Here is a 26,807-nt window from a genome sequence, read left to right as displayed (position 1 = left end):
ACACCCGGATACCACTTGAGGGGGGACAAATAAGAAACCCCTCAGGCTCCACTGGATGGTGGCCTGGTGACTCTTCTCCTAGAAGAGCCATGGGTGTGGGAGGGGAATTGGGGGGTGAGGCCAACCAGTGAGAATTAAACAATGAACAGAAAAAACTGGGCCAGTGCAGGCCTTCCAACCCCGCCTCCCATTTTGCTCCCTTTTAGATTAGTCAGATTTTTTTTCCCAGTTGGGAAAAAGGCCTCCCCAGATACACCTCTGCCCTGTTTACAAATGGGATTCAGGTCTCTTTGATATTTAATCTCCAAAGCCCCTGAATAAATAGCCCTGTGTCTGCCCAACCTGTAGGCCACTCCCCGCAGCAGAACTGGGGATTCTATGGGGAGGGGCTGGGCATGCCTCTGCCATGGAGAAGCGCCTTCATGTTGGGGCAGGGCCTCGGGCAGGGAAAACAGTCCCTTACCATGGGAGCGTGAGAGGCCTAAGAGGGCACTGTCTCGTCCCTAGGCCTTGGAGTCTGGCCCTGGGAAGTCAAGGCAGAGATGGTAATACCCTCTCCTCAAGGGACCAGCCTGCCAATAGAGGCTAGCTCCTACGTGGCTTTGTATTGTGGGCCCGGAAAGGCTGGCCACAGCCAGCTCTGGCTTACCCAAGGCTTGGTTGATTCCGTGATGCTTGGAGAGAGCCACAAGGAATCCATAGAAGGTCAGTCTCTGAACGTTGCTTAGGACCTCTTTGACAAGTGCTGGAGGTGGGCAGCTAGAAGAGAGAATACATGCCAGAGTCAAAGACTAGCAAGGCGGAATGCCATCTTGTCCATACCTTCAGGCTTAGGAGGATGCCCAAAGCCAAGAGGAGGGGCCTGCCTGCCCTGGGGCCCTAAGACCCTGGGGGAGTATGGCACATGTCCAGGAGCAAGGCCTTGACAATGGACATAAAGGGCTGGCATGTTCGCCAATTGGTGCTTTCACTAGGGGGAAGTAGGAGGAAGGGGATGGGGAATTGGCAATAGGTGACAGCCTCTTCTTGGAAGAAACCCAAACTGGCAACTCTGTCCCTAAAGGGATTTTGTGCCACACAGGACAGCTAAACCTCCCTCTCTGTGGAGTGAATTTTTGTACAGTCCATGTTTTTTTCCCTTCTCTCTAAAAAGTCAAGGCCAATCGATCTCCAGGGAAGAAGGGGCCAAGCTGGTCATCTACAGCTGGTCTTGCCCAAATGAAAGCAATCTTCCCTAAGTGAGCCAGCTGGGGAGCCTTTCAGTCAGCAGCCTGGTCCAGGGGCAGATGGCACTGTTCTGATTTATACTATGACCATCAAGGGCCCTAGAAGCCCTGGACCAATCAGAACATCCTGCTAGAGATGTGTTCCAGGGTGAGCAGCCCCGGCCACAAAGTGGGGTCTAGGTGCCCATTTCTCACCTGTACTTGTGCCGGTCACACAAGTTCTCTAGGCACTGGGAGAACAGTGATGCCTCGACTCCCTCTAGCATGCTGGCTTCACACAAGGCAGGCCGCTGGCGGTGCTGCCCGCTGGATGACGTTGGCACAATCACCGTCTTGGGGTTCTTGCCTGACAGTAGGTCCTGATAGATGGCAGCCACACTCTCCAGGAATTCTGGGTACCACGGATGGAGGGGGCACAGGTCAGACAGAGAGGACATACTTTATCCCTTCATTGTGTCTTCCCTTCTCTGTTAGCTCAGCTCCACACCAGCATCAGTGCTCAGTGCATGGTGTCCTGGGAGCTGAAATCCTTAACCTCGTGTGACTGCACTCACGACAATGACATGCGCTTTAGCTCAAATGTCCCTTCCTCTGGGCATTTATTCCTAGACCAGGTGAGATCTCCCATTACAGACTTTCACAGCACCCTGTACTTCTTTGTAGCACTTACTCGATGATGAATTTCCTGGGTAATTATTTGTTTACTCTGTCTCCCTGCTGGAATGGAAGATCCTTGTATAAAGGCAGGCGCATGCCTCGTCAACCTGCCTGCCCCAGCACCTGGCACTGGGCCTGGCACATATTAAATGACTGTAAGTATTTTTTAGAAGAGTGAAGATGTGCACGCTCGCACTGGTAAGCCCCATCCTGTGAGGCCACCTGCCTCTGTGACTCAAGAATGCATGCTGGAATACCAGTGTGGAACAGGAAGCTGCAAGCTGCTAATTTATTAAACATTTAAAATCATTTTCAAAGTTTAGTAGTAGAGCCACTGTTAGTAAGCAGTGACTTAAGGCCCATCTCACCGCTGACTGACACACTGCTGTGCGGTCGTGATGCTTGGGGCCCAATGCTGCTGCCTTGTCCTGGGATCAATGAGAGGAGGCCCAGGAAGCAGCGAGGGGAGAAGGTTCTCCCAAACAAACATGGCTGCTCCTTCTCTAGGGCCCAAGAGCTTTAGAGAAATGGGAGATAAAAGCCTGGAGCTGTTAAGAATAGGTAAGGAGACCCCAGGCTCCAGCCCCTGCCTGACCAGGCCCTTGGACTGCCATCAAGGACACAGAATGCGGCACCTGAGGCCAGGGCTGGCTGGGGCCACTGATTGGCAGGAAGGCCACGTGCAGGCTCCAAGGACAGCCTTCTGTTTACTGGAAGAGCCATTTTAAATAAGTTTGTTTATGGACAGAGTCAGCAATTTCTAAACCCAACATTCCGTTCGATGTTGCTGTGTGTGAGCTGCTGCACATTTGTATTTATTCATCTATTTTTAATCCACCTGATCCCAGAAAGGGTTTAAGGGCACAGTTGGTGTGTAGTGGGGAGCAGGCCGGGACTGTGAGATAGGACTGGTGTGTGCTTATTTAAAGCTGTGTGGGTGGAAGACGTGCGCCCACACACGCATCAGGGCCAAGGGAGAGCGTGCCGATGGCAGTAACGCCGCAGAGCGCCTGAGAGCCCTGGCTTGGGAGCGAGTCCTCTGTTCAAGTTTGGGCTTTGCCACCTACCAGCTCAGCGACTTTGGCTGCTTACCTCTATAAGCTTCTCTCTTAAAGGACCTACCTCTTAGGGCTGTTGTAAGGATTAAAATCATCAGTGCTAAGCCTGGCACACAGTAAGTTTTCGGTAAATAGTGAATTTAGGTATCATTACAGTGGTGTGTGGTGTTGTTGTTGTTACTGTCATGAACATTCAAACTGATTTGTTGCACTGCTGGCTGGAAACGCTGTGGTTTTCCATGTCTTGAGGAGGCTGAGGGTGTAGGCTCTGCAGATTGAATCTTGTGATCACCAGCGACGAGATCTAGACATCCAGTTAGTGACCCACAGTGAAGCACACCACCGGCGGAAGCACGGGAGAGAAATGTGTGTGCCAGGCCCACAGATGGAAAGGGCCCAGGGTAGGAGAGGGAGATATGGTCTCACGGGAGCCACGTGGGGCCCCGGAAGACTCTCACCTGAGTAGTAAAACTGGATCTGAAAAGCAAAAAGGAAATCTGAAAAAGACATCAAGCAGTCCATGGCATCATCCATCAGCACGATCCTGAGGGGGAAAGAGAAAAATGTGAGAGGGGTGAGAGTGAGAATGTGATATTATTATTGTGTGTGGTATTGTGTGTGTGTGTGTGTGTGTGTGTGTGTGTGTGTGTGTGGCATGAAGAGAGGGGGGTGAAAAGCATGTGAGTGAGCCATTCTTGGGGCTCTAGTCTTCCTTAGGGCAGCAAGACATCGGGAGATGGCTCCCCCAAAACAGGTTCTTCCCAGTCACCTCACTTCTCCATCAGCTGGGCTCTGCAACCAAACTGAGCTGACCCATTACCAAGGGCAGGCTCCAGTTCGGTCTCTGTGGCACCAGCCAGTGGATGGAACATGAGGGAGGAGTGGGGGTGGGCGGCAAGGAGAGGGTGCAATTGTAATGCAGCCAAGATTTCTCTTCATATACTTAAGCTGTAAATCCTTTCATCTTGTAGTGAGGACCATTTAGTTCAGAATAAATACCGCTGATCAGAAAAGGCAAAAAGAACAGCCAAGAGTTTTAAGGGAGTCTTGGCAAGTGGTACTGAGTTTTAATAAGCTACCAAGGGCCAGAAGAGCTACAGGCACCTCCATCCTGGGACACAGATGGCGGACAAGTGTAAGGAGCTTTGGAGACTCTGCACTGGAGAGGGTCAAAGAACACACCCCATCTTGGGACATTGTGGTGGCCACTGCTCCTCCCTGCTGTCCACTCATAAGTTGACCACCTCCTGGTTTTTCTTTTCTCTCATACCTCCAACTGCGCATCCACCTCGCAGGAAAAAAACCACGACTATGAAAGGGATCAGACCGAGGCCATATTCATACTCTGCTCATTGCCACATCGGAGAGAGGACAGGAAGGCAAAGAAATGAGCACCTGCTGGGCTCCACCCCGTGCCAAGCAGGGTGCCAAACTCATCTACTGAAGGGGAGCTGGGCCCCCAATCTGTTTCTGGCTGTCCTTCTGGCTTTATCTTTACTTTTAAAAATTGTTTTACTTTGCTCTCCTGTGTAGTTTTCTAAATCTCTCTACCTCCCCATCCATGTCAGAGGGTCCCCAAACTGGCAACTGCATCAGCTCCAGAGAGAGCCAACACTGCCCACCTCTGGGGAAGGGGCTTTAGAGAGAATATAATGGGAGCGGGGCCTCTGGAATTTTGCAAGGCAGCTGGCCCTGGTTTCTGATCTCCCTGGAAAAGCGAAAATGATTCCTATATCTAGTCTTTAGTTGTACAATGATAACAGTAGAAATAGGTATCTCAGCTTCATGGCAGGCACTGTACAAGGTATTTAACCTACATTAATTAAATTTTACCCCACAACAATCCTATGAGGTAGGTCTTGTTATTATTCCCACTTTATAGGTGACGAGACTATGTCTCAGAGACGTTAACTCGCTTACATTACACAGCTGGTGAGTTTGCCTGAACCACAGGCCATATACTTTCCATTAGGTCGCACTGACTATTTCAAAAATAAAAATAGAGCATGAACGCTAACATTTCTTTCTTAGTTTCTGTGGCTAATCCATCTTCTTTCTTTTCACCTATGCCTATGGCCTAACTGTTCCTCATATATCTCTTGGGGAATTAAAAAACTGCCCCAACTAATAGACTCAAACATTAAAATTCTAGCTGGAAAATAAATATATTCGAGGCCAGAGGGTGGAAAGAAGCAATGTTGCTTATGGCCACAGGAGGGCGCCCTGGTCCCTCTATCAGTGGCTTGTGGGACCAAGAGCAGAGCCAAGTAGTCACCCCGATTTCTCATATCCTGAGGAGAACACAGGCAAGCAAAAAGGATAAGAGTGGGCACAAAGCCCTATCTGGATGCAGAGGGAGAGACGAGAGATGTAGAGATTAAGGGCAAGTAAGGTGGGCCCGGGTTAGCAAAGACACCCAAACTTCTTAGGAAGAGTGAGCTCCAAGAGTGCTCAGGAAGGAAGAGCCACCAGCACCCCAAAGCTTTTCTGTCCCAGGCTCAGCAGAGAAGGATAAGTCCCCAGAGGAGAGAGGCCAGTGACCTTTCCTTCCCGCCCTACTCCCAGGACAGCTAAGAACCCGAATGGCCTGAAGTTAATTACTAAGGAAGAGCGCTAGGCTGAGAACATCCCTAAGCAGGAAACCACGAAGGGGAGCCAAAGCCTTTGAAGCTGTTACTTGGCTTCTCTTGTTTATCATCAACCTGGACCCAGCGCTCCTGTTTATAGCAGTTACCTCCATTTACTATTTCTTACCTTACCTATTCATCTATTTATATCGCAGTACAATTTAAATACCATAAAATTCACCTTTTAAAAGCATATATTGTTTTTCAGTATATTCGCAAAGTTGTGCAACCATCACCACTGTTTAACGGCAGAAGTGGTCATTCTTGCTGACCAACATGCTCCCGAAACAAGCCCTGCCACACCAGGGCTTCGAGGACAACTGCTGTAAGCATCCTCCTCTCTCAGCCACAGCCAGGCTGGAAGCTGCAGACAGGGTCCGCCCTGCCAGCCTCGGAGCCGGCCTGCAGCTTTCTGTCCTGGGCCATTCTTGACTGCGAACATCAGCGGGGGAAGAACGAGCGCACAGCCGGCAGAGGGCAGGAGACCCGTCGGTGCAAGGGCGGCAGCCTCTGCGGAGCCGGGCAGCTGTGTGTGCTCTGGTCTTGACCCTGCTCCTTGGTGGGCTGAACCCTATACCAGTCAGGTGGGACCAGCAGGCTAGCTGGGGGAGGCAGAGAGTGGCAGGGGTTTTCTTTCTATGGGACATATGGCTGGGTCCCAGCAGTACGTGTGAAAAGGAATGAGGGGTTTTCTTGATTGTAACCAGTGAGACTGGCTGCCAGGAAAGCCAACTGGATCTCAGCTTTCATTAACGGCAATACCACCCACCACCCCGCTCAGCTAGAAACCTGGGAGTCCTCCTGACATCCTGGAAACTCCCTCCCTTGCCCACCCACATCAGTCACTCACCAAGTCCTATCGGCCCCACCCCTGACATGTCCCTTGAGCTCACCTACTTCTTTCCACTTCCACAGCCACCATCCGACACCCACCTCCACCCTCTTTTCCTTTTTCCACGGTTCTCTGCCAGCTCCTCATACTGTTCATGTCTGTCTTTGACCCTGGACTATAAGATCCATCAGGTGACACCTCTGTCTCTCTGCTCGTTATTCAACTCCAGGGTCCAGGTTAGGTCACAACTGGGTGACCTAACCAGTTTCCTGCAACCACTCCTGCCTCCTTCTAATTGAGTATCCATATTGGGGCCAGAAAGGTCTTTTTTAAAATGAGAGAATCTGACCGCTCTACAACTCTGTGTAAAACCCTTCACGGGCTTCCCATTGCCCTGAGAACAGAGGCCCCGTTCTCACCCACACGTTCCGCCCTCTGCCTCTTCTCTCCTCTCTAGACTCCTGGAGGTCACAGGAAGCAGCCCTCACTACGTTCCACCACACTACCCTTCAGTTCTGCCCTATGCTCCCTCCTTCCCCGGGCCCTCTAGACAAGCCAGTGACTCTAACTCTTAACGCTCCCCGCCTTCCATGCCCCTCGCCTCGCCTACCTGATGCTAATTCCTCAGGTTGTAGCCTACACAGCACCTCTCTGGGAAGTCTTCCCTACCCCAGACTAGGGTAGGCCTCCCTGCTGCTGGCTTCCACGGTTCTCTGCCACCTCCTCATACTGTTCATGTCTGTCTTTGACCCTGGACCATAAGATCCACCAAGTGACACCTCTGTCTCTCTGCTCGTTATTCGACTCCAGGGTCCAGCATAGTGCAGGGCACATAGCAGTCACTCAGTAAATATTTGCTGAATGAAGGGAAGCATGACTAAATGAATAAGAGAAGCCACAGTACCCTTTCCATTCTCCTGGCCGGGTGACCTCTGGATACTACTTCAGCTCTGGCAGTTCATTTAAGAGGGATAAACCAGAGGCACAGAATGAGGAGTCAGAGTGGCAGAGTCTTCAGACCATGATATGCAACAAATGACCGCATTTAGACCCTTCAGCTTAGAAGAGAAGACTAAGGAGGAAATGAGGGCTGAGACCCGACTTTTGAAGGCCGCCTCTGAGAAAGATGTCACAAGGGTCTAGAGTTTGGCTCTACAAGACTTTTTCAAGTTGCTCAGCTCTGAGATAGTGGCTGCTTTATGAAGGAGTGAGCTTTCTGTTGCTGCAGAAATTCAATCAGAAGCCTGAAGGCTTGTATTTCCCAAAAGAAGCTTCTTCCAGCTGACAGTGTTGTCCCAAGTGCAGACAGAACAGTATCTCCTGGTAGTGCTGGTTCTGGTGGGGGAAAAGTTGGCTGTTTGGAGGACTGTGATGGCAGAAAAGTCTGAAAGACTTATACAAAAGTGCTTTGAGCAGCATCATGTGCTGTACTGTCCATCTCCACACTCACATTCTGCCCCATGAGAGATCCGGCACCTGGCACTGGAATCTCGGCAGAACTGTGGGAGAAGGCAGGCAGGAGGCTTAGAGGTCTGCCTTTGCCTTTGGTGACAGACAACTCCAGGTTGTAGCCCCTACCTCCCGCAGACAGCTCCTTCCCCCTGAACTCAAACTTGTCACCACCCCCGGAGGCCTCAAGGAGGAAGCTCTTGGAGACAAAGTCACCCGTATGTGCGTATGTGCCGTTTTCCAGTTGATGGCAGCTGGCTCAACACCCCTTCCTGCCAGAGGCCTTCTGCTAATGTGCCAGCTGCTTCTGACACCTGGAGGAGCCGGGCCGTCCCCGCTTTGAAGTGGAGCCAACTGAGAGCTGCTGCCAACAAGAGTCTGTACAAATCTCTTGGGTTGTGGAAGGATCCTTGCAGGCCGCGCCTCTGGGCCAGACAGAGGGACTCTGGAGAAGAGGCGAAGGCACTCGAGTTCAGGCTGGCTCCGAGCAGAACCATGTGAAGGGTGGAGTCTAGCGCAGGCGACTGGAATGGACAAATAGCACTTGGCAGGGTCTGTGCTAATCCCGAGGGGCTGGCGGTTCTATCCCTCCCTTGCTGACCTCCAACAGCTGGATGCGCTGGTTGGCTGGGGGTTCGGCGGGTGCCAAGGAAGCAACAGCTTCCAGTCTGAACCTACTGACTTGCCAGTTTCCTATCTGCCCCAAGGGTCAGTGTTCCTGGTCTAGTGGCACAAGCTGTCCCCGTTTTCCTGCAGTTCTGGGTTTTGCAGCCCTGGGATTAGATGCCAGCTCCACCTCTCACTGGGCAAGCTATTTTTTCTCTCTGGGCCTCAGTTTCCTTATCTGTAAAGAAGAGATATCATAGTTCCTATTTCACAGGATTCTTGTGAAGAGTCAACATGATGATGTATTAGTGTATAATAAGTACCAAAATAAATGTTAATTGCTATCAATAATTGTATTTTAGCTGGTTTAAGATGCCGGAAGAGCTCAAAATAGCAAAAAGGAAAAAATATATATGTGTGTGTATATATATATACACATATACATATACATATATACATATATACACATATATACATAGCATCCCTCTGCATATCCCTCTGCACATATATACATATGTGTATATATGTGTATATGTATATGTATATGTATATGTATATGTATATGTATATATATATATAATCAATCTCAGAGGAAGGAGGTGCTGCCAGCACCCACCAGGCAGAGGATCTCAGGCGGAAGCTATCTTGTTTCGCGTCCACTTTTGAGAGAGGCTGGTACTCAGCCAGAGCTTGAAAGAAGAGCCACCTTCCATGACTGCATGTCTTTTGGGAAGTCACATGACCAGTCTCCTTCATGGGTGCAGCTGAAGTGTGTCCCCAAGTCTGTTTGGGTTCACAGTCTGTTTTAACGTCAGGGCCATGAGTGAGAATGAAGCACACTCTGGCTACCTTGTCCAGGTTGGAGGAAAAGGGCTGTCGTCAAGGCTTCCTGGGACACCTGGTTAAGGCTGCCCCTCGTCTGGACTGGGTTGGAGGCACCGTCATGCTGCACAAGCTGCCACAAGTCCAGGCCGTCAAAGCCATGTGGGATGTCCAGGCACTGCTCTGCCCTGGCGCCAGCCTGCATCTCCAGGGTACCCCAAGCCCCGCCTGCCCTGTAGTGCCTGAGAAGCTTGCTCCAGAGAATGTGGGTGACAAGGACAGTTGCCATTCATCAGGGGCTTCCTCTGTCAGCACTATATATCAGTCATTTTGTTTTCCTCTCACACTAATCCTGTGAGGTAAACTCAGTGAAAACCTTTACTGAGAACAAAAAGGTTCAGAGAGATTAAGAAACTTGACCAAGAGTACAACCTAGAAGTGAAAGAGCTGTAATTCAAACACAGGTCTCTCTGATTCTGTTACAGTTCCGAGACCACTTGCGGCTGCACTTGGCAAGAAAAAAAGTGGGCTTTGTAGTCTCTAGTGGTCTCACCTTCCTGCTGGTGACAGGTGTCCCTTCTCCCACCCTTGGTGTTTGCTATCAGTGTATAGCAACTGCCCCCAGGAAGGCTGAAAGCTTAAGTCCCAGAGCTGTTTCTTCCCTGCAGACAGCTGAAGGACCCTGCTCAGCCCTTTTAAACCCCACTGTCCTGGTAGGAAGCCTCACAGCAGGGAGAACTGCTCCAGGCCCTCGGGATAAATCCAGGCATACTTCACTTTATTGTGCTTCATATATATTGCATTATTTTGCAAATTGTAGGCAAGATCCTCCACTAGCAAAAAGATTACGACTCGCTTTAATGCAATGCAATACTCGCTTTATTGTGTGGTCTGGAACTGAACCCATAATGTCTCTGAGGTATGCCTGTACCCGAATCCAACGCATGGCCCCAAACTCCTCAAACTCCAGGTCCACTGGCTTCTCGAAGTTCCTCTGGGTCATCACTGGTGATGGCCTGTCTTCCTCCAGGCTGTTTACTTCCCCTAGATTGCTTTCCCCTCTCACCACTCTCTACCACTCCCATCTTTTTTGTTTGAAAAGAAATATTTAAATTAGAAAATTACAGAGAATAACATAACAACTGTGTACCTACTAGCTAACTTTATCGAACCTTAACCCTTTGCCATCCTTGCTTCAATTTTTAAAAGCTTTGTAAAATATTACATACACCACTCAAGCCACCTGTGTACCCCTCCCTCATCCCTTCCTCTACCCTCTTCCTCAGAGACCACCACTGAAACTTGGGGGTTTTGCATTCATTTCTGAAACATGGTGGCTTAGCATCCCTCTGCATATTTTTATACTATATTAACTCATACAAATGCCTATATTCTTAAAACATTATGTAGCTTTTTTTTTTTTTTGCTTATTTTCAAACTCTAGGTATCATTCCATAACTTGATATTATCAATGTTGATGCATATGTATGTCCCTGTATTCATTTTAGTTACTGTATAGAATTCCACTCTATGAAGGTACCACACTCTATCCTTTCTACTGAAGGGGACATAGATTGTTCCGATGGCAGCTGTTACAAGCAGTGCTGCACGTTTCCTTACAACCAGGTACACTTGAACTTTTTAAGATTTGCCCCCATTGTTTCAAAGCGATTACATCAATTTATACTCCCACCAGCAACTTATGAGAATTCAAACTGTTCTACATCCTCACCAATATTTGTATTGTCAGAATTTTAAGTTTTTGCTAATTTGATGGGTGTGAGGTAGCATCTCAATTAGCATTTCTATGATTACTAGTGAGTTTGTACATAAATATGCCTATGTATTTATTAGATATTAGAGTTTTCTCTTCTGTGTATTACCTGTTCACATCTTTGGATTATTTTTCTACTGACGTTATTTATAATTTTCTTATTGATTTGTGAGAGTTATTTGTAAAAAAAATCTTGAGACTACAAACTTCTGCAGACTAATCTGTTGTTAGTTATTTACACAACAAATGTCCTCTTCTAGTCTCTAGCTTGTCTTTCAACTTCGTTTATGGTATTTTTTGTTGAATAAAGATTTAAATTCTTAATTGCTTGGTAGTCCAGTGGTTTCTAGTTCAGCATTTTGACTGCTGTGGCCAGGGTTCAATTTGCCATCAGGAAATTCTTGATTCCTAGTTGACATTTCTCCTTTCTCTAGAATGTCAGCTCCACGAGGGCAAGGATTTTGTTTGGTGCACTGCTCTGTCCTCAGCAACTGGAAGAGTGCCTGGAACATAACAGGCACTCTCAATGAATGAATAAATAAATGAAACAATGATCAATCAATGAAACAATGATTTAACTAAATGAATGCTATTTTGCTTGTGGTCAAGTTTATCAATATTGTCTACTGGGTTTGGGTTTTTTTGCATATTATTTAAGAACTCTTTAACTACCTTGTAGCCATAAAAATATTTTTCTCTATTCTCTTTTAAGAGTATTATAGCTTTGCATTTCACACAGGTCTGTAATCTATGTGAAACTGACTTCTGAATATGGTACGAAGTAGAGATGTATTTTATCCTATGTGAACAATTGCCCTACCACTACTTATTGAATCATCCCTTTTCTCACTGCTCTGCAACGTTACCTTTTTATAAATCAAGTTTTTATAAATGCACAGATCATACTGGCCTGTAGAGTATGATCTACTTGTCTATCCTTACTCTAGTAACATACTATTTTAATTATCATGACTTTGTGATAAGTCTTGATAGCTGAGAGGGTAAGTTCATCTATTACTAATCCTTCAGGTCCCTAATTCAACATCTCTTCCTCATGGAAAAGCCTTTCATGATTCCCTAGGTTAGCCTGGGTCTCCCTTTACATGTTCCTATAGCGCGTCATTTATTTCATAATGTCTGCTGCTCTATCAGGCTGTAAGTTCCCTGAGGGTAGCACATTTGTTTTGCTGGCTGTCATAGCCTCTCCACAAGCACGATGACTGGCACGTAACAGGCACGCAATAAATATTTGGTGAATGGAAGAATGGGAAAGGAAAGGATAGTCTGTTTTAGAGAAAGACCTTTTCGGGCCACAGTGATACTATTAGATGGCAAAGTCAGATCCAGGGAGGATATCTATGCAGGAAGATACTGCAAGGGAGAGGCATAAAGAAAGAAAGACACCAAGAAAGCATAAAGCTGTATCCTCAGCGAATGGCATGAGGTCTGTCAGATAGGAAATGCGTAGTAAATGTTTGAAAAATGAATACAGAAATGAAACACACTCTCCATTCACTAATTATAATTTTTAAAAATATGCAAAATTTTTTAGGGCTCTGTGACAGGTATTTTACATGCATTATCTCATTAAATCCCCAAAACAACTCTATGAGGCAGGTGCTATTATTATTTCCATTTTACAGATGAAGAAACTGAGGCTTAGAGAAGTTGCTCAGTATCACGAGCCAGTAAGTGAAGGAACTGGAATTTGAATCCGGTGGTCTCTAGCTCCTGGACCCGAGTCCTTCACCCTTAGGCTATCCTGGCTTCATGAAACAGAGACCAGCTAAAAAGTGACTCTCTTCATGGGGGTGAGTTGCTATGTCTAAAATTAGATTCTTTAGGCGTTTATGTGCTTTTGAAGCATATTCAGCATATAACCATAATAAAGGAGCTTTTCCTATGAAACATATTACTAACTAGGGAATCAGGCCTTCAGTAAGGGAGAAATGAGTTAAGTCCATGGTTTAATAAACCCTGCAGGTGATTCTGATGCACTGTTTTAAATATTCACCCTTGGAATAGAGCTTCTCAGTCCTGTGTCACTTGGGCCTTGAATGGGTTACAGGTGTGATGGTCCCCTTGGCCCAGCTGGGAGGAAGCCAGAGCCTGCAGGCTAATCACAGGCAGTCTTGTCTTGACTCTTTTTGTTATATATTATTTTCTGAGTGTCAGCATTGTGAAGTGGAAAAAGGCCAGAAAGCGCTGCCTCAGGAAATCCAGGAACTTCTTATTTATTTTTTAAAAATCTTATAATAATAATGCCAACATTATTTTAACAGCAAGAAATTATTTATTGACTGTCTACAACATGCTAAGCAATTTACATATTTTTTTTGTTCAAATCTTACAACCACCCTTTGAGTTAAATATTATTATTATCGTCATTTTACAGATAGGGAAACAGGGCTTGGTGAAGTTGAGCTCCTCAAGGTCCTCCAAGTGGCATATACACACAGATCTTTTTAACCCTATGACACCTGTGCTCTTACAGGTCACGGTGAATACCATTACTTCTAATGTTGAAAGTTTACTCTGTGCCAGGCATTATTTTAAACACGTTACATACTTCTTCAATTATTTCAACTCTTATTAGTCCCCTTTTACAAATGAGGAAACTGAGGCTCAGAGAAATTAAATAACTTTCCCAAGGGCAAAAGCTAATAAATCATGAACCAGGATTTGAACTCAAGAAGTTTGGCTCTTACAGCCACTATGGAAAACAGTGAAAGTTGCTAAGAGAGTAGATCATAAAAGTTCTCATCATAAAACAATTTTATAATCGTTTATGGTGACAGATGTTAACTGGACTTATTGTGGTGATCCTTTTGTAAATATATACAAATACGATGTTGTATACTTGAAACTACTATAATGTCCTATGTCAATTATACGTCAATAAAAAAAAGATAATAACAAAAACAACAAGAAAAAATAAGTCTGGCTCTAAAAGCATGGTCTGAAGCACCAGGAAAGCCTCCCAGTCCATGAAGGATGGAGACAGAGATGCTATGGTGATCATCTGGGGATAAAATTACTTAACGACTCCCACTGCTGCAGGACTGTGAGACGTGGGGAGGAGCTCTGGCTGGGCACTGTCATGGAGTTTGTTCTTTCCTTTCCTGTGTTTGCAGCTCACACCTGCTGCCCCAGAGCCTGGCAACGGTGCTTGCACCACATGTCAGGCGCATGCAGAGATGCCATGCCCCTGAACAGGCTTTGGAGGACAGTTGCTTGTGGATTACATTCTTTTATGCACACATCATCACACGCTGGAGCCTCCTTCCGCAGTCTGTCCCCAGACCTCAGAGCCCTGAGTAAAGGGAGCCCAGCAGTGAGAGGGGAGAAGGCAGTGCCTCTCCTGGCAATAGCGACTGCCTTAAAGGACTAAGCATCCCCATTTGCCATTCTGGTCAGAAGCCTGGGCTCGAGTGTGGGGAGGTTGGGATCCTGGACAAAATGAGAATAGCCTACACAATCAGTGCACTTTCTGGGATATATACAGTCTTTCTACACACACACCAGCTGGAGTGGGCCGGGGAAAGAATGGCATTGGGGAGGTAGGACTGACATCTGATGGTCATACACAGGGAGAAAACAAACGTCCCCCTAGTTCTCAATGTATCTCTAATTTTACAGCCAGCATCCTGAGCATTGCCCTAGGCCCTTCTGTTGTTTACACTTGTGTTCCCACAACTCCCTCACACTGCCATTGATTGAACTCATGACCATGCTTCCTCCTCAAATCGAAAGGTCTGAAATTTCTATCAAACAATAGGCCTCTTGGTGAGGGAGGGTCACAGCTAGGGTAATATCACTCCAGCAGCCCCTTCATACCAAGAACTGTAAGAACCTGTGGATTTCAGAGGACTCTATTACTTCTACTCTAATCTTGCACTTACACATATCGGATTATTTGGAAGGGTCTGGGAGATGGGCAGGGCAAATGGAAAGCTGTGGCTGCTGGGGGTTCAAATTCATACAAAAGGTTCACCCTCCTAAACTTGTCTCCTACATTTCAGGAATGGGATAGGAGGACAGTGGCTATTCTGGAGTGATAGAAACCATGGTGACATGTCACAAAGTAGTGGCAGGCAGTGACTGGTACCCAAGCGATCCTCTTCTAAACCAAATGTCAAGCTCTTTTAGGGGCAGGAACTATAACTTACTCACCACTGTGTTCTCAGTGTGCACCATAGCTCCTGCCACAAAATTTGTACTCAAGAAATATTTGATGAAATGTAGTACTGACATATGCTACAACATGGAAGAACCCTGAAAACATGCTAAGTGAAACAAAGCAGTCACGAAGGACCACATATTATATGATTCCATTTATTTTAAATTCCTAGAACAGGCAAATTTATAGAGACAAAAAGTAAGTTAGTGGTCGCCTAGGGGTGGGGAAAATGAGGGGGTCGGGCACTAATGGCTAAGGGGTGCAAGATTTATTTCTGGGTTAATTAAAATGTTCTAAAATTTATTGTGGTGATTGATGTGAATATACTCTGTAAATATATTAAAAGCCATTGAATTTTATACTTTAAGTAGGTGAGTTAAAAAAGGAATATTTGATGAGTATATAAATGAACAAATGAACACAGGATATAGTTTCTGACTTTTGACCTTAGAGTTATTTAGAACCACGGACTATTAGAACCACGCAAACTGCCAGACAAGGAATATTGATTCACAAATGCATTCACTCGGGAGACATTTATGGAGTGTCCAGTGTGTATTTAGGTATTGTGCTAAGTGATAGCGATCCAGCAGCAAACAAGACTGCCCTCATGGAGCACACAGACTCACACTCGTGGTTCCTTTTCTCTAATAACTCTTTAGGAATTTTTTAGTTAGAGACCATTGCTGATTTTTATTATTCAGTTATGTAGAAATTGTAGCTGATTTTTATTTAGTCCAGTCTTAACTACGCTGAGTCTCCCCTGCAAAAAAAAAAAAAAAATTGGGGTGCTGAATCTTCCTTAAAATGATCTGACCCCAACGGGGAACTATCACTGGAAATTTGATGCTGACTCTACTTGGCTGCTTTTAAATTACAAGAGATAATTTCCCCACACTTTGTTTTCAGCTAAAGGAAAAAAAATCTAAATCTCCTTTGGATAGCAGATGAGTTAAAATTATAATACCTGAATGGCAGCTTTTACCAGGTGCCAGTTGTCATTGGAAAAGGTAAGTATCCACTGAACAATTAGGGGGAAAAAAAACCTATAAAATTTTGGGTGTGTGATCACTAAACAGGTTTTGCACATGACCAGCAAAATTAGTTCATGAGCTGTGAATTGCAAAACAGCCGCCCCAGTGTGAGGCTGCCCTCTGCTGCTGGCAGGAGTGGCTTTCTGATTTCCTAGTCAGGGGAGGGGTTGGTTGGCTCATTTCGGGAGTGAGGTGATTCTCGATGCAGTGTGGCCCATGCAGCTTTGGTTTCAATGGGTCAAACCAGCAAGTAGAAATGATGTCATGACATAGGGAGGCAGGTATGTAAGGAGATTGAGAGCAAAGTCTCTGGGTTCAGGAGAACCTGGGTTTAAGTCATGCCTCTGCTATTTACAAGCTATCAGTAAGTTCAGGCAACATGACCCCTTTGAGCCCCAGTTTCCTTTTTTAAAAAACTGAAATATAGCATTATCCTCTTCAGCAAAATGGGAACTAATAGTTTTTATAAGGATTAAGATAGATAATTAAGGTAAGTGAATTTAAATGACACAATAAAAGTATATTCATTCCTTATAAGTTAGGGTATCCGGGCATTTTAAAAAAATTATTATTAAAACTTTACTTTTTTAGAGCAGTTTTAGGTTCACAGTGAAACTGAGGGGAAAGTACAGAGATTTCCCATATACCCCTTGCTCCCACACATGCACAGCCTCCTCCATTTTCGACATTCTCTAACCCAGTGGTACATTTGTTATAATCAATGGACCTACACTGATACATCATCACCCAAAAGTTCATAGTTTACATCACGGTTCACTCTTGTTATTATATATTCTGAGTTTGGACAAATATATAATGATATGCATCCATAATGTATGCTGTAATACAGGCATTCCTTGGGGATACTGCAGGTTCAGTTCCGCCGCAATAAAGCAAATACTGTGATAAGCAAGTCGCACAAATTATTTGGTTTCCCAATGCATATAAAATTTATGTTTACATTATACTGTAGTCTGATAAGTGTGCAATAGCATTATGGCTAAAAAACAATGTACATACGTTAACTTAAAAATACTTTATTGATAAAAAATGCTAACCATCATTTGAACCTTCAGTGAGTCATAATGTTGCTGGTGGAAGGTCTGGCCTTGAAATTGATGGCTGCTGGCTAACTGATCAGGATGGCATTTGCTGAAGGCTGGATGGCTGGGGCAATTTCTTAAAATAAGACAACAATGAAGTTTGCTGCGTCGACTGACTCTTCCTTTCATGAACAATCTCTCTGTAGCATGCAGTGCTATTTGATAGCATTTTATCCACAGTAGAACTTTTTTCAAAACTGGAATCAATTCTCTCAAACTCTGCTGTTGCTTTATCAACTAAATTTATGTAACATTCTAAATCCTTTGTTGTCATTTCAACAATCTTCGCAGCATCTTGACCTGGAGTAGATTCCATCTTAAGAAACTACTTCCTTTGCTTAAGAAGCAACTCTCCATCCGTTAAAGTTTTATCATGAGATTGCAGCAATTCAGTCACATCTTCAGGCTCCACTTCTAATTCTAGTTTTCTTGCTACTTTCAGCACGTCTGCAGTTACTTCCTTCACTGAAGTCTTGAACTCCTCAAAGTCATCCATGAGGGTTGGAATCAACTTCTTCCAAATTCATTAACGTTTATACTTTGACCTCTTCCCATGAATCATGAATGTTCTTAATGGCATCTAGAATGGTGAATCCTTTCCAGAAGGTTTTCATTTTACTTTACCCAGACCCATCATAGGAATCACTATCTATGGCAGCTATAGCCTTATGAAATGTATTTCTTTAATGGTAAGACTTGAAAATTGAAATTACTCCTTGATCTATGGGCTGCAGAATGGATGTTGTGTTAGCAGGCATGGAAACAATATAAATCTTGTACATCTCCATCAGAGTTCTTGGGTGACCAGGTACATTGTCAATGAGCAGTTATATTTTGAAAGAAATCTTTTTTTTCTGAGCAGTAGGTCTCAACAGTGGGCTTAAAATATTTAGTAAATCATGTTGTTAACAGATGTGCTGTCATTCAGGTTTTGTTGTTCCATTTATAGAGCACAGAAAAAGCAGCTTTAGCATAATTCTTAAGAGCTCTAGGATTTTTGGAATGGTAAATTGAGCACTGGCTTCAACTTAAAGTCACCAGCTGCATTAGCTCCTAACAGGAGAGTCGGCCTGTCCTTTGAAACCAGGCATTGAGTTTTCTTCTCTAGCTGTGAAAGTCCTAGATGGTATCTTCTTCCAATATAAGGCTGTTTCATCTACATTGAAACTCTGTTGTTTAGTGTAGCCACCTTCATTAATTATCTAAGCTAGATTTTCTGGATAACTTGCTGCAGCTTCTATGTCAGCACTTGCTGCTTCACCTTGCACTTTTATTTACAAGGACAGCTTCTTTCCTTAAACCTTATGAATCAGCGTCTGCTAGCTTCAAATTTTTCTTCTGCAGCTTTTTCACCTCTCTAAGCCTTCATAGACTTGAAGAGAGTTAGGGCCTTGCTCTGGATTAGGCTTTGGCTTAAGGGAATTTTGTGGCTGACTTGATTTCTATCAAGACCACTAAAACTTTCTCTATATCAGCAATAAGGCTGTTTTCCTTTCTCATCATTAGTACATTCACTGGAGAGTATCACTTTTAATTTCCTTCGAGAACTTTTCCTTTGCGTTCATAGCCTGGTTGTTTGATGCAAGAGGCCTAGCTTTCAGCCTATCTCAGCTTTCAACACGCCTTCCTCACTAAGCTTCATCATCTCTAGCTTTTGATTTAAAGTGAGAGGCGTGCTGCTTTTCTTTTCGCGTGAGTACTTAGATGCCATTGTAGGGTTATTAATTGGCCTAATTTCAATACTATTGTGTCTCAGGAATAGGGAGACCACAGGAGAGGAAGAGAGATGGGGGAATGACCGATAGGTAGAGCAGTCAGAACACACACATTTATCGATTAAGCTGTCTTACACGAGCAGTTTGTAGCATCCCAAAACAATTACGATAGTAACATCCGAGATCACTGGTCACAGATCACCATAATAAATATAACAATAATGAAAAAGTTTGAAATATTATGAGAATTAACCAAAACGTGACACAAAGAAACAAAGTGAGCAAATGCTGTTGGAAAAAATGGCATAAATAGACTTGCTCAACACAGGTTGCTACAAATCTTCAGTTTGTAAAAAAGCAATTATCTGCAATGAGCAATAAAGCGAAGCACAATAAAATGAGATATGCCTATAAAGAGTATTTTCCTCCAAATCCTCTGTTATGTGGCATTTTTCAAAAAGCAAGATTTTTTGCCATACTTCCATTTGCCACCTCAGCTCAGGTTCTGTGTTAAATAAGTAAAAGTTAACTGAGGCATACATAGTACAACAACCTCATTTGGTCAAAAAATGTGAATGACAGTGAAACCAAACGCAGTAATTAGGGGGTTCTAACTATTCCTGGTCCTAGAATAATCTCGAAAACCTTCTTTTAGCATAAATAACACAACTTATTCCATCTTAGTTGGGTATTATCACCTTCATGCCTTTCCAGTCTCCAGCCTTAACTCCCTTCATCACAAGTTGCTGCCAACTCTTGTCTCTTCTTTTCTCAGAATATCCTGTAGGGGTTTTCATGTGTGTGCGCGTGCATGTGTGCGCACACCTCTTCATATCACCACCCCCAAATTCTATCTGCAGACCCTAAGGGCTCCCTGCAGAAACCACAAGGGATCATTTGGCTTCCCTTGCTATGTCTTTGGGCAAATCCCAAATAGACATCTCTCTAAATGCCAGTTTCTTTCCTAATGGTTTTATTCTTCCCTAATGGTTTGTTTGTTTGTTTATCTGTATATATTTCAGGTTCTCTAAGAAGCCCTGTCTCATAGAGGGCTGAGTTGGTTTTAAGAGCTCAGGAGACGTACCTGGCTGCTTTCTGAGTAAGCTCCAGTGGGAAATCCGGGCACAGTAATTGCAGCAAACAGTGATATTCTTTCATGGTCAGCAAATCTGAAGTAGAAATGGAGAGAAACACATTAGGTCTCTGCATGTGAAGTCACTACGTTCTTTTTGGTCATTTCATGGGTTTCAGATCTCGTCTCAGTGGAGCTGCTCTTTTAAAGGTAAGAGAGTTAAGGGTGTGCTGGCTACTAACCTGTTGGGGTGAGATTTTAAGATCAATATTTATACAAAGCTCTTCCTGGGTGGGAGGCACCAGCTGCAACATTTTGGCCAAAGGAGCTTCACTGGTTTTGAAAAATGGTGGGGTGAGAAGAGGAAACAAAAGGGGTATTTCTTAGTTTGGTTTTCCTCGTATATAAAAATCTGCAAGAATGAGTCATTTCAAAGCTGGTTAAATCTGCTGAAATTCTCTGGCATGGTAACATTTACCACAACCTGCCCAAAGACCATCCACAGACTGTCTGGAAGCAGTACTAAGGCAAACTCAGTCCTGCAATGTATGGAGAAGAATACAATATAGCAACCCACAGGCCTTATTACTCTGTCATCCAATATTGCTCAGGCTGGCTTCTTTTTGATGCCTGAATACAAATCTGGTCATCATATTATCGGAAGCCAAGTTAGAGGTCCAAGGTATACAATCAAGGCGACCAAATGATTCCCGATATAAAGAAGCAGTGCTTTGAGAGAGCTGAGCCAGGATGAGGCTCTGTGGCCCGGCAGAAAACCCAGGAGATAACCCTCAGGGAGATTTATAGGATCCTAAGGGAGAGGACATACACTGATGTTTAAATGTTTGGGTACTGCACGTACTATTCCAAAAGATTTTTAGATCAGTCAAGAAGCAGTGATGCCCAAGTATTCAACATACCAAAGCATTTCAAATATGGAAGGACAGGCTAATGACAAAGCAAGAGCAAGCAACCTGGAAGCCATCCTAACTGGGAGAACGAGCGAGAGAAGGGAATCCAAAGGCCATGGCCACATTTGAGGAATGAAGATGATGATCATAGGCACTTGGTTTCTTTGGACCTAAGTTAGCCCAAGCCACAGGAATCCAGATCTCCTGCCCCTGCTAGTTCGGTTGATGCTTTTCCAAGATAAAAACCCCAAATCCCCAGAGACAGGCCTGGGTTCCTACTACTTTGTCATCAAAGCTCAATTCAAGGTGGGGGCAGAGAGTTAAACTAACCACATTGCCAAAATCAGGGACACCAAGGAACAGAATCAGCGTCAATGTAGGTCAAAGGATCAAGATGGCTTTTGTGGCCTTGGACTTGGCCGCAATAGGGTGTGCACTTTCCTCTCCTCACTTGCCTGACCTCGGGCACAGCTTGCTAGGAGGTTTTACTCTTCAAGGGAAGGAGTGATAGCCACTCATGGTCTCACAATTTGGGGTGAGGGACAGGAAAGGCAAAGGAAAGGGAGAAAAGCCACTGAATCTAATGTGTTCCAACTTTAATCTCACTCCAGAACTCCCTTTATAGAAAGAGGAGTGATTTCTGGCAGGAAGTAAATAAAGGAAAGTTCTTCCTTGGAATCATCAGTGCTTTTTCAGGCTATACTTTGGGGGCTTACTTAATACCATTCTTGGGGAGGGGGAGTCAAAGTGTTCCGCAGGAATTCACATCTATCCCCATAATTACCTATAAAATATCCTCGGGAAGATAAACAGGGTGAAGGAAAATGAGAAGCTGAGAGAGAGAGAGAGCGCGTGCGAGCTGCGTAACCCTCATATGTAGCCAAGAAAGACAATGCCCCTCAGCTCCCTTTAGGTTCTTGATATTCTAACTCATGTACTTCAATATTCCTAAAGAGAAGAATGATTTACAAAAAATCATTCTGTATTTCTCTAATGTAGCAACAGGCTCTCGGAAATATTAAATACACGAGAAAAACAGAATATGTCCTATTCACCACTTCTAAAACTTTACTTTCCCAAATGTAAAGAATATAGTCTGATAAAGAGATGAATGAAAATCAGGCAAACGAACAACTTTTACCACCTTAACTGTGGAAGGCAGCGGTTCTACTTCTATTAACATAGTGGTTAGATAATATCAAGGCCAGATGATTGGTCACTTGGAGACATTTCTTGGTTGTACAGTGAGTATTTGGGAGAATGGTGAAGGGTAAGACTTGTTCCAAAATCAGAACACTGATGAGCAAATGGGAGCTGTCTCCTTCCTGTCCCACAAACCAGGGTTCAAATCTTGGCTCTGCAATTTACCAGGTATGTAACTTTGGCAAAATTGCTCAATCTCTCTCTCTTAGTTTCTTGTCTGTAAAATGGAAATGATGATACTTATCAGGGTTGAAGTTACGATTAAAAGAGATGACATTCTTAGCAGAATGTCTAGAACATAGTAACACCAAACAATGGGAGTTGTTTTGTTTTTGTTTTTAAATCTTTGGAGCAAAGACAGGAGAGGAGGAGAAGGTGTTTCTTGCCGAGTTTAAATGCTTAAACACCTTGGAGTGTTCTGCCTTGAAAATTCTGTCAGGTTGCCTGAGCCAAACCTGTTTTTGATACTCTTCTGCAGTATTCACTCATTTGATATCACCATGTGCCTCCTTGGTTCCAGGCACAGCATCACAGCATGAACAAGCCAGCAGTCTACCTAGTTCCCGAGGCTCACACTCAGGCATTAATCCAAAATGCTCCATCTACTTTGGGTCCCTGGGCTCTCAGAACTCTCCAAGATCTCAAAGGCCCTTCCAGGTGGCCCATGTCAGGTGATTGTTCGGGACTAACAGTAACTAGACTGAGCGGTCACTGAGCTCTATGCTCAGGCCTTGAATTAGCTCACTCGACCCTCACAACCACCTTGTGAAGTAGACTCCACTATTCCCAGTCCCACTTCACAGACAAGGACATGGAGGCTTAGAGGGATGAAATAATCTGGTGAGTGAGGAAAGAAGGGCCCAGAGCCTGGGGGACAGAAAGGGGACCCGACTTTCCAGAGCAAGAGTCCAGGCTGGGAGAGAAAGAACAAGGACTGAGGGCTGGATGGGCTCAGTAACAATACTAACAGCTAACATTTACTGAGCACTTACTGTGGGCCAGGCACTGTTCTCCCAAGGGTTTCACATGTATCAGCTCATCTAATCTTCATTATTGTTATCCCCATTCCACAGACACAAACTCAGATGGTACATGCTTAGGACGGAGAACTGGAATTCAAACTCAGGCGTCTGGCTCCAAAGTTTACCCAACTAACATCTTCAGCACCTTGATCTTATCTACCATAATGTGTGAAGGCTTAAGAGCCTTTTTTCCACTCCAAACAAACTACAGAAACCAAACAGCTCCAGGTGAACTGGATCAAGGAGACAATTCAAATGACTTGAGATTTTTTGCATGTGAGAAATTGAGTGTGAAAGGTTCTAATTACTGTCAACAGGAAAGACTGCAGCTTCAGCACCAGAGCCAGTGCTGGGCTGGAGGCAATGGGAGGGTGGAGGGTGAGTACACCTGTGCTGGTGGCCACTCCACCATTTCTCATCCCTGCCCATCTGCCAGCTGCTCTGCACCTTGGCAGGTGCAGGGAAGGTAAGTAGTGTGTACCAACAGATGCCTTCTCTAAAGGAATTCCCACAATTAGGAAAGCTTCAGCCAGCAAGTCCTGAAAGTTCAAAGGCAAAAGACATTAAGATCAAAATCAGAATACTCTCCACAAACTGGTGTTTCTCTTTTTGTGGGTGGTCAAAGCTGTTAAACTTTCTTACTCTAAACCTTGTGCTTGTCCCATCGACTCTGCTTGGCTCTGGACCAGAGGGTTTTACACTCTTGATCCTATCATCTCCAGCGTAGTATTGTGGCTAATAGCATGGACTTCAGAGTGAGCCTGCCTGGGTCCAAATCTGAGCTTCACCACTGACTTCAAATTACTTGACCTTTAAACTCTTAGTGCCTTGGTTTTCCCATCTATAAAATGGGAATAACGATAGTACCAACATCATACAGTTGTTTTGAATTAATGTGTTGTACTTAGAACCATGGCCCGTCATAAGTGCTCTGTTGGTTATTTGCTATTATTATTTTAGAAATAAAGTCAGGTTTCTTTAAGGTTAATTACTTTCTCAAGAAACAACTAGTGAGAGGAGGGAGGAAGGAGATTCAGACCTAAGCGTGCCTAGCTCCAAAGAAGCTGCAAGTAGCACCCAGTTGGTTAGTGGAGGCCTTGATTTCTGATGATAGGGTTGTTCATGTCAGGTGATTGACAGACTTTATATCTAAGTGAAACATACAGATACCCTCCATGTGGCCACATTAAACAGGGCAGAGTAGCTGGGCATGGCAGTTGTACTAGTTCAGAGCTCAGATTTTGCAATCAGGCAACCTGGCTCCACTATTTCACACCTAGTATGGTTGGACAAGTTATACAACTTCTCTGAACCTTGGTTTCTCATCTTAAAAATGTGAATAACTGTAGTACCCACCTAATGGGATCGTTGTAAAAGTCAAATGAGGTGATTTATATCTAAGGCACTTTTCTGAAAAATTAGCAAAGTGTTCAAAAAGTGGTAGTATTGTTTTATAATTATTAACTGATTAAAATTTGAAGTCCTGAAATTGAGGAATCTTTGGACTTAACTAAAGCCCTGAGCATAATGCCTGGCACATAGTATTAAATATCTGTTGAAGGAATGAATGAATGAAAACATGAATTGCACAGTGACTCAGATGAAAGTTTGGAGGGACAAAGTTCTGGTCATTGTATGAACACAGAGAGGGGGACTCTCCAGGCACAGGAGGCATGCCTACCAAGTTAGCGGGGTTTAGGGGGATGCGAGGAGCTATAAAGTGCAGAAAGGGAAAATGTCCTGTTTGTAGGTACCATAACTTTTAGGAAACACGATAAATCACAAGTGTATTTAATGGGCTTGCTGACTCCTAGCACCTTCTCCTTGAGTGCTCAATTCAATCAGCTTAAATATTTATTTTCATAGGAATGCATTACCAATTTTATCTTGAAAATCAGAGGAAGCCTAGGGTTTACTTCCCAGTAATTCAGTTTACCACTAGCATGAATACTGTAGTTTTTAAGATAAGCATACCCCAACTCAAAATATTCTTCTATTGGTTATCTTTACTCTAATCCTAGAGAGTTATAAATGAGGTTATTTTTGCTAAGAAAATTAATGTAGTCGGAAATTACTAATGCCCAATATATTCAGAGGCTAATTTGTTCTCACTTTTTTTCTTGGAAAAGAAGCATGAAGATCTTCTCTTGTCCTTCCTATATCTGGTTTGCCTTTTTGCTGTGAAAATTCTTGCCTCTGAAGCTCTATGGGGGCAGTTTCGTCATCTCTACAAACTCCTTGTAGACCACTGTGAGTGTCTACATTTGCTCAAAACTGGAGGTATGTGGTTGCAGACGAAGATGTCTCTGTTTCTCCTGAGAAATGATGCCTTTTCCAGGGTCAAAGTGGTGTCATTAAAGGAAATCAATGGAGGAGTGCCAGACGGAAGGAACTAGGGCCATCTCTTTGTCCCTTACTCAGAGAAAGTCTTCCCCAAAGCCTGAATCACGGGGTTTTAGCTCCAAAAGTATGGAGGATGTAATGGGATTCAGTCTGAATTCATTTGTGTGTGTCTACATGTTGATAGCTGGGTAAGCTAGTGGTGGGACAAGAGCTGGAAACAATAAAATGCTACCAAGCCACGGGGAATCCCAGAGGACTGAACAACTTCTAGTTGGTTGGCTGCATGATCTCAATAGGAGCTACCACAAAGGCCAGAGAACACCACAGCCCATGAATGGACTCTCCAATTTTCAGTTGCAATTGTTTTTATGCTCTTTTATGCAGGGGTTGTGAAGGCTCATTCTAAATGACACTCACCCTCAGTCAGGCTGCTCTGCCAAGAGATGCTCGGAAGGACGTGGACAGTTCAGGGCATGACCATACCACCCCTTCCAATTCCCAGGGCACTGAGGCTTTGGTACCATCCACAACCGAGTAAATAGTCCTTATGCTACTCTGCAAGGAAGGGGTAGGGAGTGATAGAGTGTGGGCAGGGAGATGGGGGAGGCAAGACATCCGACAGCTTCAGTCCCCATGCAGCACTTGGTATCACAAATCACAGGAAGACTCTAACATCCTAGGGCCATGCTCCTGTCAAGCACAGCCCGACAAGACGAGCAGGCCGTGTTCTTAAATTTTATCTTATTTGGCAGTATTGTTGTTTTATGTTATAAATGGAGGGAAATGATAATTAGTTTACTGAAAGGGAAATGATTTTACGAAAGGAATGAGAAGTAATGGCTTCCAGTGACACCTGTGGGGTAAAGCACTTGGGCTATTATTAATACTATCTTTTGCCAACTCATTAGTCCCCAGAACATGACTAGTGTGTTCAAATAGGGGCAGAAGGCCAGACTCTTTAGTCTTATATTTTATTATGACTAAGCCCAATATCAACTGACTGTTTCTATTTGACCAGTATATATGTTCTAGGCAAAGTATTAAAGCAAACATAGTAACAATTTCATGGCTATTTTAGAATGAACAAAAGCAAGTACCTAGGAACTGTTTATTTTGTATAAAGATTTGAAGAAATGTCAGCATTTCTAATCGGGGTCTGAAATACTTCCCCCG

The 26,807-nt window shown here is 44.3% G+C and overlaps 1 protein-coding gene across 3 annotated transcripts in view; it reads right to left on the bottom strand.

Annotated features, from left to right (window-relative positions):
• Positions 1-26,807, bottom strand: part of CSTPP1 (centriolar satellite-associated tubulin polyglutamylase complex regulator 1) — a 142,456-nt gene that overhangs the window by 7,360 nt on the left and 108,289 nt on the right. For all 3 annotated transcript variants that reach the window (XM_039868972.1, XM_039868963.1, XM_039868981.1), the window contains 4 exons: positions 20,168-20,252; positions 3,400-3,485; positions 1,422-1,617; positions 650-759 (listed from right to left, as the gene is read on the bottom strand). In XM_039868972.1, coding sequence (XP_039724906.1) covers positions 650-759; positions 1,422-1,617; positions 3,400-3,485; positions 20,168-20,252 — 477 coding nt within the window. The remainder of the gene's footprint in view (positions 1-649; positions 760-1,421; positions 1,618-3,399; positions 3,486-20,167; positions 20,253-26,807) is intronic.

Source organism: Pteropus medius, unplaced genomic scaffold (genome assembly GCF_902729225.1).
Source record: "Pteropus medius unplaced genomic scaffold, Ma_sr-lr_union100, whole genome shotgun sequence".
NCBI lineage: Eukaryota > Metazoa > Chordata > Mammalia > Chiroptera > Pteropodidae > Pteropus > Pteropus medius.
The sequence above is the reverse complement of the archived record's forward strand: the minus strand, read 5'-3'. Positions and strand labels throughout refer to the sequence as shown.